We start from the raw sequence: 15376 nt of genomic DNA on the forward strand, positions 1-15376 counted from the left end.
TTGAAATTTTAGATGTAGGTTACCTGGACATGAGTCAAACTTTTTAATATATATATATATACATATGCACATAAATTAATGAACAGTACATAGGGCCCGAGCAAAGCTGGGTTGAACTGCTAGTTTCAACTAAAAGCAATGTTATCTACTAAATTTTATGTCGATTTCAACTAAAAGCAATGCTATCTACTTAATTGTAATGCAATTAGTAACATATCACTGCATTATTACATAAAACATGTATTTTCAGGATTTTACAATCCATTGATTTGCCATTATTGCGTTGAAATGTAACAAGAATAGACTGCAGTTCCCTCCCCTGTTATCATACAAACTTTTCTGGTTATTATTTAAGTAGAACTTGAAATTTTTTCAAAATCGATTTTCATTATTAATTAATTTTCTACTTTATCAGTTTTTGTAACTTTTACACACTTTACTATTTTAGACATGAAAATGAAGTAGACACCATTGGTTTAAATTAATTTCTATTTTATTCTGAACAAGTGTTGCATTTTTTTTTAATTTCAAACTTATCAGAATTTACATATTTTAAGGGCAAAATTATTACAAAATTTAGGTAATTTCGTTGAGAAATGACGTGACAATTTTATTGGAAAGGTAACATGCTGTAATCTAAAAAGTCTTCTCTTTATTTTTAAGATTATGTCTTGCTAAACTTATTGGCACTCAAATAAATTTAGTATCATGTACGAAACAAGGAAAAATATTCTTTAAATTAGTAAAATATCTGACATATTGGCATATTTCCAATATGGTTGCCTGTTTTGTGAGTCTATACTAGTTGATATATAAATTGGAGCAAAAATGTTGCGAAACATTTTTATAAATATCTAGTTTTAAATAAATTATTTATATTTAACACGAAAATATGTTACTTTTTTTATTTAACTAAAATATCCTATATTCTATTCCAGTTTTTTATATTGACTTATAGTATCGATTACCAAAGTACGTAGCGATAATGGAATATGCCTGTATGTTGATTTATTTACAAATTTGAAAAGCGTTCTTTGTTTTCTATTTTCATACCTAACATTAAAATGATTGTATTGCCGATTTGTTCAGCATATAATAATTTAGGAAATAAAAAAAAAATTTTCTCATAAAATAATTATATTGGGAAACATGATTATCCAAACTTTTGCTATATTTATGAAATAACTGTCTCAAGGCTGAAATTAAAAACAAAACCCTATACTTAGATCAAGTACAATCTTATAAAAAAAATCTAATGGTGTTATTGTATTAAAGGTTTTTAAAATAACTTCTAGAGATTTGCATTCACACAAGACATTCATAAACTGCAACAACGCATTTTTATTCTATTTTATTTATTAAAAATTATAGAGGTTAAAAATGATGAAAATTAAATAAAACAAATACATAAAAATGCTCAGTTGTAGTTCAGTGTAGCTGGATTACATAAGCATCCTCATTCATTCTTAGGTAATACAAGAGAGCCTGCTACTTAATGATAAAAGTTTGTATAAAAAAATAAAATTAAAAAAATAGATTCATTTCAAATCTTTATTTATATAGGGTAGAATAATAAAATTGTCGCATTAGAAAAGATGACATGATTCCATTTCCATTTGATGAAAACCAGTTTTCATTTTTTTGTTGCAGACCATCTATTAGTTGGTCAATTGTGTACAAATCCCAAGAGCAATAGGAGCCGTTGATCATGTCTGAAAGTGACACAATGTTCAACGAGAGAGATCGGAGATGCATCACTGTACAACTTATGCTCTCTACCGATCCAAGTTATGACAACAAGACCATTGCCAACACCCTCAAAATACATTGTTGGATTGCCACGAATAACATGGACGTGCCCAGGGTGATGAAAACAAAGTTTCTGGCCATGGTTATTGCTTTTGGTGTGGTTTCAAGTGAGGGCCACATCATGCCACATCACATCTCCAAAGTTGGCTTTAAAGTCAACACCAAACTGTACCTGGATGTGCTGAAGAGTGTGGTGATCTGTTGGCAAACGCTGGGCATAGCAGTAGGATTTGGCATCAGCCCATGTCCAAAGAGATCCAGGCTTGGCTTCAGAAGAAGTGCTACAACCCTTTTCTAACTACCCCCTCCCTCCTCTCCCACTCTGAACCCGCCGGACTACTTCATTTGGTCATACATTGAGAACATCACCAACATAATCTCCCACAACACCAAAGCTAGCTTGATCATTACTTCCGCCGAGCTCTCTACGACACTTGTGAAATAGGCATGCTCCCAGTTCCGGACTCATATCGAGGTAGTGATTGAGGCCGAAGGTGGCTACATTGAATAGATGCTAACTCTACTACATAATCAAGTTACCTGAATTGATTTTTCAATAAAAGTCTTCAAATAAAGCTGTAGCATTGTTTTCTTTAGGGCGACTACTTTATCGTCCCACCCTGTAAATCTTACGAGAACTTAAAAAAAAAAAAAAAAAAAAAAGTATGAAGGATTTAAAATTTTGTCATCACCGGAGGAAAAAGTAATTTTTTTTTTTTTGGATTGACTTCTTTTTTTTTTTTTTTTTTAATTTCAAAGTTATGTATGTGTAAATTTTTATATATCTATACATACATATTTACTCATAAACTAATTGAATGATCATCAGTAATTTTGGAACACTACTGCTAGGCCTAAAAGGGCTATAAGGTGAGCTATATTTAGTTTAATTTAGTTCCATACAAAGGAGGTAAAAATGGAGTGGGTTCCATTGTGAAAATTGAGACACCTTCAATTTTTGTGAAAATTTAATAATATATATTAAAAAGTGTTATGGAGGAATCATCCTCCAAATGAACTGCTCTATCCATTATATAAACCATAGACCTTTTGATCCCAGGTGTGGATTAAACACCAGAGCGACCCTCGCCTGCTCGGTGACGTTTACTACTCTTTTCAGTTGTAACCTTTTTACGTTGTTCCAGTAATACATTGTTTAAACTCTATTCCGTTGTTCTGTTTTCTTTGTGGCTTATTGCAAGCCATAACACTGGCGACATTGAATTCAGAGAACATACTCACGTTTAAAAAGTGTTCTAAAAAACTAAACACTGATGACATTGGATTCAAGGAGCATATTAAAATCGAAACCAGTAACGACATTGAAAAAAAAAATACTTGTGTTGAAATAGTATTCTAAAAATACTAACGACGTCGGACTCAAATGTTATCAAGCCTAAGGAAGTGTCTAACATAACACTTGCAACTGAAAGGCTCACGGTAACTAAAAAAAAAACGCAGATCATAACAGAAAAAAAAAAAAAAAAGAGTTGAAAACAAAAATGTTTGTCAGGACTTTCAAAGATAGTGCTGTACTTTTGCAAAAAGAAAAAGGTTCGTCGCAACTTAGAAAGGTAAATTTTCATACTTTTGGAAAAAGAATTCGTCACTTGTGGTTTTCACTGCTAAAATCGGGCGTTATTTTTTTTTCTCTCTGGAGAAAAATATACATTTGATTTTTTTTTTTTCTTTAGACAATGAACTTTTTATATATATATATTTTTTTTTCTGTTCATTTTATTGTCTGGAGGAAGAAATAAGAAAGAATAAAACAGTTTTGTAAAATTCAGTAAACGTTTTGAAATTGCTAATGATGACAAAGCAAAATGGACGAATTGAAAATAGCGTTGGAACATTTGACCAAGTTGCATATCGATGCCGCAAAGCATCAGTCACATTCCGAAAAATACTGGACTGAACGTCAAATACGATTCAAGGAACAGCAAAAGGAATTGCAAAAACAGTTAGCGGAATGTCAAATACGAACCGAGGAACAGCAAAAGGAAGTTCAAAAACAGTTAGCCGAACATCAATTACGAACAGAGGAATTGCTTACAGAAATTGTTAAGAATAATGCGAACACGGAAAGCAATTCAGCATTTTCTCAGAATACAATATAGACCGCGATAGACAATTTTAAATACGAGGAAGAGGAAAAAATCATTCGCAGCATATTTTCGGCGTTATGAAGATTTTTTTAATATTGACTGCAGCAACTGGTCTGATCAAAAGAAAACCAGACTTCTACTACAAAAATTGGAAATGGCTGAGCATGATAAATTCATGGATTACATCTTGCCTCGGAAAACAGCAGATTTATCATTCAATGAGACGGTAAATTTGTTAACAGAACTTTTCTCGCCAAAAACGCCTCATTTCCATAAGCGTTGGAGATGTTTGAATGTGGTAAAAAGACAATGACGATTTTGCCACCTACGTAGTGAACAAACACTGTGATGACTTTAAGTTGTCTGAACTAACAGCAGACAATTTTAAATGTCTTGTGTTTGCACATGGGTAACCTCGGGAAAAGATGCGGAAATCAGGCGCAGAGTCCTTACAAAATTAGAAAATGAACTGTACTTAACACTTCAAAAATTGACTGAGGTTAGTCAAAAAGTAGAAATTATGAAAAAAAGATGCAAGAAATATCGAAGCAGGCATCGCGAATATAAAAAAAGTAACTAAGAAAAAAAACCGTCAAAATGACACACAGGCACTAACCACCGAAACTCAGAAAAACTAAAAGCTCAGAGCGCTTGTTTCAGATGTGGTGGAATGCATTGAGTAAGGGATTGCCCATTTTTGACAAAAAGATGCCATTTATGCAATAAGATCGGTCATAAAAGTTCGCACTATAGGAAAACTCAGAATAGAAGCCATGTACGTCAAACCAGAACTAAGGACGTCGTAGATGAAAATCTACGCAAATATGTAATGGTTAACATTTTCGGCAAGGCTATTAAATTCCAATTAGACAGTGAATCGGATCTTTCAATAATAAATCTCAAAACGTGGAAAATATTACGAAAGCCGACTATGTTAAAAACTAACAGAACGGCGACGGCTATTAATGGTACAAAAATTCATTTTGAAGGTGAATTAATTACAAACGTCACTTTACGGGGTAAAACAAAAAACTAAGATTGTATGTGCTAAAAGATAGTGAGAACCTGTTCAGTTTTGACAGGATGGAGGAGTTTCATCTCTGGGATCTTCCTATATTCACATTCTGCAAGAAAATAGATACCCGCCCAGCAGAAACACAGAAACTTATAACTTGTTTTAAAAAAGAATTCGCAAATGTATTTACTCCTGGCCTGGGGAGATGTACAAAAATGGCCACAGATTTTAAGTTGAAACATGGCACACAACCGGTGTTTAAAAAGAAACGTAATGTCCTGTTCGCTTCCCTCAACAAAATAAATCAGGAACTAGACAGATTAGAAAGCATCGGTATACTGGCGAAAATTGAATATAGTGAGTGGGCTGCTCTGGCAGTTTACGTAAAGAAAAGGACCGGGGAAATTCGCGTTTGCGCCGACTTCACGACCGGACTCAACGGGTCCTTAGAAGATTTTCACTATCCATTACTTAGTCCAGAAGAAGTGTTCGCAAAATTAAATGGCGGCAAGTTTTTTCTAAGATCGACCTAAGCAACGCTTACCTACAGATTCCGGTAAACGACAAAAGCGCTAACCTCCTCTGTATTAACACTCATCGAGGTTTGTACAGATACGAAAGACCCTTGTTTGGTGTCAAGGTGGCACCCGCAATATTCCAGCAAGTAATGGATACTATGCTGTCCGGCTTGGACACTGCAATCGCATATCTTGATGACATTATAATAGCGAGCAAAAGCAGGGAGGAACATGAAAAACATATCAGACAAGTATTCAGTCGAATACAAGATTATGGATTTAAGATCAAAGCAGATAAATGCGAGTTCTTTTTACAAACAATTAAATACCTGGGTCAAATAATCGATAAAGATTGTAGACGCCCAGACCCAGATAGGGTGAGCGCTATTAAAGAAATGCCGGCACCAGTAAACATAACTCAATTGCAGAGTTTTTTAGGTTTGGCAAATTATTACCAGGGGTGCATTCTAAATATACACAAATTGCGGGCACCACTTAATAAATTGCTGAAAAAGATAAGGTTTGGGAGTGGACAAAGAATCCTGACTTCAAAACTATTCCTAGCGCATTTCAACTCGCAGTTGGACATAATAGTAGAAATATGAGTTTAGACTAGAACAAACGAACAAGAAATGTCTTCCTCAAACAAAAGAGCAATAAATGGACAAAGGCAAATGAAAGAAATGCTACTTACACTTTTGTCATCAATACTAAAAAAAAACGTTGAAAATCTAATTGTTAGGTGTAATCGTGTGAAAATATTGCACGCTTTATCCTGTTTCCATCATAATTAAAATTTGGTGATGATATATTGGATAAATCATGAATTTGAGCCTTCTCCGAATTCTGTTACAAATCTAACATGAATAGGCCCACCAGAGACAAATGTGTAACAAATTAAAATCTGTCAAATACATAAAATGAGTAAAAACATTTTGTATATTCTTTATTTTAGTTACTTCCTTCAGACTACTAGACTTTGGAATTTCCTCCCCATTTCCTGCTTCCCTAACTGTACTAACCTGCAGAATTTTAAATGTGCTGTGAACAGATATCTTGCTGCTCAACTCCTCACAGTTCTCTGTTAAACATGATCCTTACATAGCCCCTTACGTCCAAGTGGTGATATGCCTTGTTTGCATGTAAAACATAGAGACTAATAGCAGAACTGCAAAAGAAAAATCCAAGCAATTCAAATAAGATGTCTTAGGAAAGTACTTGATGTCATACATCAATCACAACATAAACAAATGTGTGTGCGACATCAATCACAACATGAATGAATATGCATACAAACGCCATCTTGCACACAAGACATTTTGAAGAACTGAACAACATTATGACATGGATGGTAGAGAATTTGGAAATGACACAGGATCTTGCCCAAAACCAATGGAGATCTTGCCCAAAATCAACTGGTGCAGCATTCAGCAATGCAGTGCCTCTATGACCCATGGAGAGGGGGGGGAGGTTAAGGGAATCGTGAATGTATTCCCATCATACAAGCAGTCTCACAAAGTATTAAAAATTTAACTCAAAATGTACATATACTGCTTGCACAACAAAAACTGGAATCTGTTCGATGTTTACAAAGAATGCAACAAAAACTACATCGGTAAAAGAAGGTAATTTAGTTAAAATAATATACAAGCATAAATGTGCCATTAAAAGCATTACTTCCTTTGTGGAGAGAGTAGTGTAGTAGATGTTTGTTCATCATTATATTATTATTATTATCCCAGACATTACCTTCTCTTTTTTGAGGCTGTAGTGATATACTAGCAAAATATTTGTGACCTCTTTTCTTGTTATTAACAATAACAGTAAATTTAACTTGCTTGCATTTCCTTTTTGTTTTCAAGCAACAAACTTTTATTAATCGTTTTCATGGTCTCCAAATTATTTTAATAACTAGCAGGGACACCAAATGTTACCAGGGAATGGATGAGAGCTTCTGTATATTTCTAATCCTAAACAAGATCTTTTTATTTTTTCACCTCTAGAATTTTCAAATTATATTTATAACGTTATTTAAAGTTAAATGTCATCTTTGCTCTTTATGGATATCGAGCGAATATCGAACTTGCGATATTATTCGTTTGGATTTTCAGATAGACAGAGGACTCAAATCTAGATTTGTGCCATAAAAGATGAAGATATCAAGAACCTTGACATTGAAACTTGATCTTGTGTAAAATGACATAGGATTTAGCCAGGGTGAGGGTTTAGGGGGGATTAGGAGATTTTACACGGAAGATTAAACAATGGATTAAGATTTACTAATTAATGTTTTTCAGTCCATTGAGAGATATCTGAGCAGGATGATAATAATAATAAAAAATAATAATAATCATATGACCTTAAAAAAAAAATGGAAAAATTGAAAAACAACTCAAACCAATTCTAATTTCCGATAAAATGATTTTACTCCAGAAATCTGTGTATATCTTGTGATTATATATTTGCATGTTTATATTTTCATATTTATAAAAGTGTGTGATCACTAGGGCTAGGACAACAGCATATTCTTTTTATTGCTTTGACTCTTAAATGTGTATCCATTGATATCTTATATGCTTTTATACAGAGTGATGTGATTCTCGGTTGATTAACTGTGTCGGATATGTACTAGAGTCAAAACAATGATAAGAATCCTCGCCAAACTTTCACAAGAAACACTCGTCTAGCTGTAAACACTATCAATAACTTCCCCCACTCTTTATCTGTGCCTAAACCTAAACGTAGATTCCATGAACAAAGCTTCTTTCTTAGAACTGCACGCCTGTGGAATTGTCTTCCGTTTTCCTGCTTTCCGGCTGACTACGATATGGTTGTGTTCAAGTCTAAAGTAAATAAGTTCTTGATGAGCCGTTCCATATAAGTTATTAAATTTACCAAATTTTCATTACTAATGATTACTATATTGACCAACTTCTACTGTACACTCTTTAACCCTTATCCTTGAGTGGCCTCTGGGCCTTGATAATGTGGTGATGCCTTTGTAAAAAAAAAAAAAAAAAAAAAAAAAAAAAAAAAAAAAAAAAAAGAATATTTTGTTGTCATAGCCCTAGTGATCACTTCTTGTGCAATTCATCTCTGTATTTTTCATGACTATATATTTGTATGCATTTATATACTAGCAGTATTCATCTGGAATTGTTCACATGGAGATGAAGGATCTTAGGAAAATATAATGATTATAATTTTTGCCTGGAAAAGTTAACTGCAAGATTTGCAAAATTACGTAATAAACTATTAGCACGATAGTATTCGTAAAAAAAGAAAAACTACTTATTGATACTGCATTGCTTACGGACAGCTGTAACATGGGAAATGGCTTTAACAAATGAAAACAATTATTGTAAATCTTAAAATACCAATAGAAATAATCCAATGTTTAAAACTTTTTGTTATTACATTCTTCACTGAAATATCCTTTGTTTAATTTTACTTCTGTTTTATAAAATGAAGAAAATCTACTTTTAAAAATGGATTTTGTTCTTTTATGTTCTAATATATTTCAGTTAAGGATCTAATTGATAATTGTTTCTAGTGAACCCAAATGGAATTGAAGAAGATGCTCATAGATACGTGTTAATGATAATTTAAAACAATTTAATTCTGAAATTAAATTCGCCAGATGCATTTCTGTTTCTTCATAAGTTATTTTAATATTTACTAGCATGTGGCCCAGCATTGTTCAGTTGTAAAATACGTTTAAATATATTTTAATTTATGTAGATTTTGTATGCATTATTATACAACCAATTATCTATTTATTATTATATGATCTATATACCTATAAAGTTGACATTTAATTATTGGAATTCTTTTGAGATGAGTATTTTTATATTTTATTTATTTGCGGACTATTATCCTCATCTTTTATAGTTGTTGGAACTGTAGAGATTCAACGTCTATCCACAGTTCCAGGTGAGCATTGTTTGAATATAGCGGTTTCAATCCTACCCAAAGCTGGCCAGACAGAGTAATATTTTATTTGACTTACCCTGCCAAGATCAATTGTTTTGTTTTTAATTTTGAACACTTAGCAATTTTTGCTGGCTCTCGTCTTCAGGAGGCCTCAAGTTTTGACAAGCTTCTGGGCTTGACCATTACTCCTGATCTTAAATGAAACACGTATATCAAATCTGTTGCCAAGGCTGCTGGAAAAATGGTGGGATCTTTCTATCGATCCGGTAGATATCTCACTGCTGATGCTATTCTCTATCTATATAAGAGCCAGGTACGTCCAAGGATGGAATACTGTTGCCACATCTGGGCAGGAGCTGCTAGAAAGGACTTGTCCTGCCTTGATAGAGTTCAAAATAGACTTCGTAGCCTCGTAGGAGATGTCCTTTTCTCCTCCTTGCAACCTCTATCTCACAGAAGAGATGTTGCGAGTTTGTCTCTGATGTATCGTTATTTTCATGGAAAGTGTTCAACTGAGCTTCAATCTATGGTCCCCCCTCGCCAAACTTTCACAAGAAACACTCGTCTAGCTGTAAACACTATCAATAATTTCCCCCACTCTTTATCTGTGCCTAAACCTAAACGTAGATTCCATGAACAAAGCTTCTTTCTTAGAACTGCACGCCTGTGGAATTGTCTTCCGTTTTCCTGCTTTCCGGCTGACTACAATATGGTTGTGTTCAAGTCTAAAGTAAATAAGTTCTTGATGAGCCGTTCCATATAAGTTATCAAATTTACCAAATTTTCATTACTAATGATTACTATATTGACCAATTTCTACTGTACACTCTTTAACCCTTATCCTTGAGTGGCCTCTGGGCCTTGATAATGTGGTGATGCCTTTGTAAAAAAAAAAAAAAAAAAAACATTAAAAGCGGGAGCGTATCGATTAATCGGCTGGTAATCGGTAATAAACTTTTCATGTTCTCAAATGCATAACAATCAGATTTTCTTACATCAAAGCTTATGATTTAAATGAAAGTAGACACCAATTATTAATTATGACGTTTCTGAGTTTTTGAGATGAGGATTAGTTATTCGTATTATTTGGATTCATCAGACTACTGTTCTCATCTTGAGTGTCATTTTCACAATGTTTCGGCCAATATAACCTTCGACCTTCTTCAGGTGTATCCTGTCAAACTAGGGAATGTTTCTGTCAAACTCCGGAATTTGAAGGGAATTTAGAGCGGAACCCTTTTGCCATCCAAGTTCCCAAGTTCGACAGAAACATTCCCTAGTCCGACAAGATACACCTGAAAAAGGTTGACCGAAATGTTGTGAAAATCACACTCAAGATAAGAACAGTAGTCAAATGAATCCAAATAATAAGAATTTCACAAGAAACACTCGTCTAGCTGTAAACACTATCAATAATTCCCCCCCACTCTTTATCTATGCCTAAACCTAAATGTAGATTCCATGAACAAAGCTTCTTTCTTAGAACTGCACGCCTGTGGAATTGTCTTCCGTTTTCCTGCTTTCCGGCTGACTACAATATGGTTGTGTTCAAGTCTAAAGTAAATAAGTTCTTGATGAGCCGTTCCATATAAGTTATCAAATTTACCAAATTTTCATTACTAATGATTACTATATTGTCCAATTTCTACTGTACACTCTTTAACCCTTATCCTTGAGTGGCCTCTGGGCCTTGATAATGTGGTGATGCCTATGTAAAAAAAAAAAAAAAAAAATATTAATTAGTCGTAATTTTGTTCATTAAATTTATTACAATCTTTGGATGTAGCTTACTTGCTATAAGTATATTTTCGTACTACTTTATGTACACACAGACATTTATTAAGCAAAGTAGAAGTAGAAATTAAAAAAAAGCCCAAAACAACAGTGGAAATTATTAAATTTCAACCAAAAATATATTCTATTTTGGGATGGAGGAAAATGAATCATAAAAAGAAATACCAATGGTTTTGCTGTCATTTGTGCATCAATAATTCTCCCCCTTCTCGTAGTGAAAAGTCAATTTTTTTATTCTTTTTCTATGTGCTAAAATCCTTTTCTCCTTATTTTCGGTCTACATTTTTGTTTATTAAAAGAAAATTGTTGTACATTTATTTTTAATTTCTCATGTTTATTATTACATATGTTTGTCAAATTAATCTACCAATCTATGTTTTAGTTCCAAGGTAAATTTCTTCATCACATAATCCTGTTATAGAACAATACACATGGGCAAACCAGGTCTAACTGAACAAGTATGCACTCAAATAGCCCATTATCATATATTTATATTGATGTACTACGTGCCACCATTTTTAATTTAACGTTTTGCAGGATTCAAGAATTATCAGAAAGAATGCAGATTAAGAACACCTGCGAAATTTTAAAAATAAATAAAAATGTTGTCACATCTTATCTGGTGTATGACAATATTATTGGATCGAAAAAAGGGTTGATATGAAACTTTGGTTTTTTGAAAGAAAGAAAAAACTCACAACTTAATGAAATGTAAAATAGAGAGAAGAATTGTTTTTTCTTATCAAGTGAAAAGAAAATTTGGTTGACATTTGAACCAGTTGGTTTTGTAATCAGCATGGGTCATCAAAGATCAGTAGACAGTTATGACAGACACATCCCAGACTTTAGAAAACATGAAATAAATTCTATTTTTGAAGGGTTTGTTGTTCGTGTGACAATGAGCCTGTGAGTGGGAGAAGAACCGCTCTTCAGTCAAAGTAACAGTTAGAAAATATGTAATAAATTGATTCAGTAAGAGGAGAGAACCTCCCCCTCCTGAGGTAACAGAGAAAGAAAGTTTGGAAAGGACCAGACAGTACTGGATTGCCTTGCTGAATTCTGAACACAATATAATTGACTGCATTTTGTGGCCAAGAGACTTCATTCTGCCTGCCACTGAAATCCACATCTTTAAGAAACAGAGCCTGGATTTGGGGTTGATACTGCCAAACTAAAATCGTCTAGACTAAAAATATTTTAATTAGAAAGTGCATTTAGAAATTATTTTTCTTGTTTTTCTACACCAATGTAACATTGTAACTTTTACCCAAAATAATTATTTTTTATACAAAATGAACAACCATTGAATTATTTATTTTTCTTCCTTAAAAATGACCTCTGCTCCTCAATGGTACAACTCGGATGACCAACACTGGATGATTGTCCTCATGATCTTGACAATGTTGGGTGAGTGGATTTACGACATCTGTGGGCTTCATCAGAGTGGTAACCATTTTGCAAGCAGATATTAAGTGACCACCAGGAATCCAGGAATGGCCAAAATTGGGGACATCACTAGAGGGAAGTAAAGGGGTACATGTACACTAACCACTAGGCCATTCTCTCTTGCACAGAGTACAAAAATGTCTTTAATAGGTCTACACTGTTTATTAAACTCCAGCCTCTCTCATAACTTACGTTGCATCCCTGTGCTTGTTTTAGAAGTACTTTCATGGAACATGTTCCAATGAACTTACTGCACTAATATTCTTGACAAGTAAGAAAATCACACCTCTTCACTGTAGAGGTTCCCAGATGCCGGAAAATTTTCTACTCTAATAGCTTCTTTTCTCAAACTGCTTCCATTTAGAATTCCCTCTCTTCTCAGTTTCTCCAACTGTACCAACATGCAGAAATTTAAATGTAATGTGAATAAACATCTTGCTGCAGATTTACCCACATAGGATAGCCCCTATAAATCTGACCCCTAATTACAGTAGTTTTTAATGTATCAGTGGCAATATGCTTTGCTTAGACGTGAATAAAAGTTTTAAAAAATTAAAAAATTCCAACTTACCTTAATTTGTTGTGATGCAACTTCTTGCGAGAGAATTTTATGCCCCGAATGTTTACCGATTCCATCACAGACACATAAATGGCAAACAAGCAATTTACATTGATCACAGAAAACACTGGCAACTTCGGAATTGTGATCACAGCAGAAAGCAGGTTTGTTTTCCAACTCACTTTTACGAGGTTTTCTCAGTCGATGATGACTGAGTGATCCTCGACGTGGATGGAACTTCTCAAGGCACTCATTACAGTAAAGCACCGCACATTGTTCACAAAACCACTCGGCTCGGGCACAGAACTTCCCCTCACATAATTCGCACAGTTCATCTGTTTCCTCAACAAAAACTGGATAATCACATTCATTTTGATTCAATGTGAATTGCACGTCCGATGAAAGATCGAGAGATTTTGTTTTGGTTAAGCTATTGCTTTGAATTTCCTGGAAGCGAATCACAATATTCTCAAGAGCTAAATTTCGTGGAAGCTTACAGAGTTTCTCTTTTGTTATTATCAAACTTTTACGACAAGCTGGACACTGAATTCCTGAAGGAGAAGATAAGAAAACACAGCCATAAATAATAAAGATGTACTTTTCATAGTTGGTAAATATAATCTCATGTAACAAGCGTGAAAATAAGTTGCAAAGTTTTATAAATAAATGTTAAAATTTCATTAAAATTAGATGATTTTCAGATTTTTGGTATTTTTAAAAGCAATTATATAAAATTACAGTACAAATCTTATCATTTTATTAAATTTTATTAAATTGTCATAATTGTAAAAAAATTTCAATCAGTTTGGCGACCAAATTTCAATTCTTATTTGGTTTGTGAAACATTTTTCTGGTTATTCAATTATAATTAATGTGGTTTTGTATCTATAAAAAAATATAGATGAAATAAGATTTATAAATCTATTTTCAATTTTAAGTGAGAACAAACTTACTGATCAATAGACAAAACTGAATACAAGCATGAAAGTAAAAATACTCCCAAGCAAAGCTTGATAGGTAAAGTTAACGTGCGTGTGTGTGTATATATATATATATATATATATATATATATATACACACACACACACACACACACAAATGGTAATTCTTTTAACTTTCTTGAAGTTATACATTTGGATTTTACCGTCACTGAATTTTTTATCTTCCACCAGACTATCCATTCATGTGTAATCACCTTTTTCTTCACCATATTCCCATCACTTCGCTTTTTTGGTTTTCAAGTAAGATCTTTGACTTACTTGTTGTTTCATCAAATACTTCTGCATGCAAAATCCGATCCCGCATTTTGCTAATTCCTACCCTCTGATGAGAAGGAAAGTATTTCTTCGAAACTCTGCGGATTAAGGACTATCCATTTATCTAGTCTTTCCTTTTCAGATTAAATATGTTTTTAACTCATTTCAAAGTGTTTTTTAACATATTTTATTAACTGTTTGCTCATATTATAAGCTCTATTTCCTATTTGGTTTTATCAAGCTTTTACATCTGGCTGAGATAATTTTATAAATATTAATTCTTTAATATTTATAATATACTTTAATTTTATCATCTTGGAATATTTTGGTAAATTTAATTGTAATTTTTATTTTTTATATATATATATATATATATATATATGCAAACTACAAAAGATATCCATTTCCTTTTGTCAACATTTGTCTTCACCAAATCGTTTTTTATTTTAAGGGAAAAAGCTGATTTGTCTGAGAAACACGTACTTGTCTCTGATGAGTTATTCAATAGACGTCTACAGAGGAATAAAATACCATGAATGTGATTACATATGAGGTGCCTTAGATAATTTTCCAGATTTTTTGTACAGGCATTTAAAATTGTCATAGATTCTTGAAAATTCACTATATTATTGCTATATATTTTGAGATAACTGACCAATTTTTTATGATTTCAGTTCAAATGGACAACTACACCAGGAACCAACTAAATCCTGGTCATCACAGCTGGTGAATTTAAAAAATGCAATCTGAATGGGAGGACACTTTAGAAGAACAATATGCAATAAAATTTTGTTTTAAACTTGGAAAAATCCCACAGAAACGTATGGAATGTTTTAGACTGCTTTTCAACCATCCTGCATGAATTGAGCATCAGTTTTTGAGTGGCATAGATTCAAGGAAGGCAAGGAGTGTGTGAGGGATGATGAGAGGTGTGGGAA

General features: G+C 33.2%; 1 protein-coding gene across 3 annotated transcripts in view; it reads right to left on the bottom strand.

Annotated features, from left to right (window-relative positions):
- LOC145259671 (E3 ubiquitin/ISG15 ligase TRIM25-like) overlaps positions 1-15376 on the bottom strand; it is a 155180-nt gene that overhangs the window by 21677 nt on the left and 118127 nt on the right. For all 3 annotated transcript variants that reach the window (XM_080117332.1, XM_080117331.1, XM_080117330.1), the window contains one exon: positions 13195-13733. In XM_080117332.1, coding sequence (XP_079973458.1) covers positions 13195-13733 — 539 coding nt within the window. The remainder of the gene's footprint in view (positions 1-13194; positions 13734-15376) is intronic.

Source organism: Euprymna scolopes, chromosome 35, assembly GCF_053919585.1.
Source record: "Euprymna scolopes isolate OS-2025 chromosome 35, ASM5391958v1, whole genome shotgun sequence".
NCBI classification, from domain to species: domain Eukaryota; kingdom Metazoa; phylum Mollusca; class Cephalopoda; order Sepiida; family Sepiolidae; genus Euprymna; species Euprymna scolopes.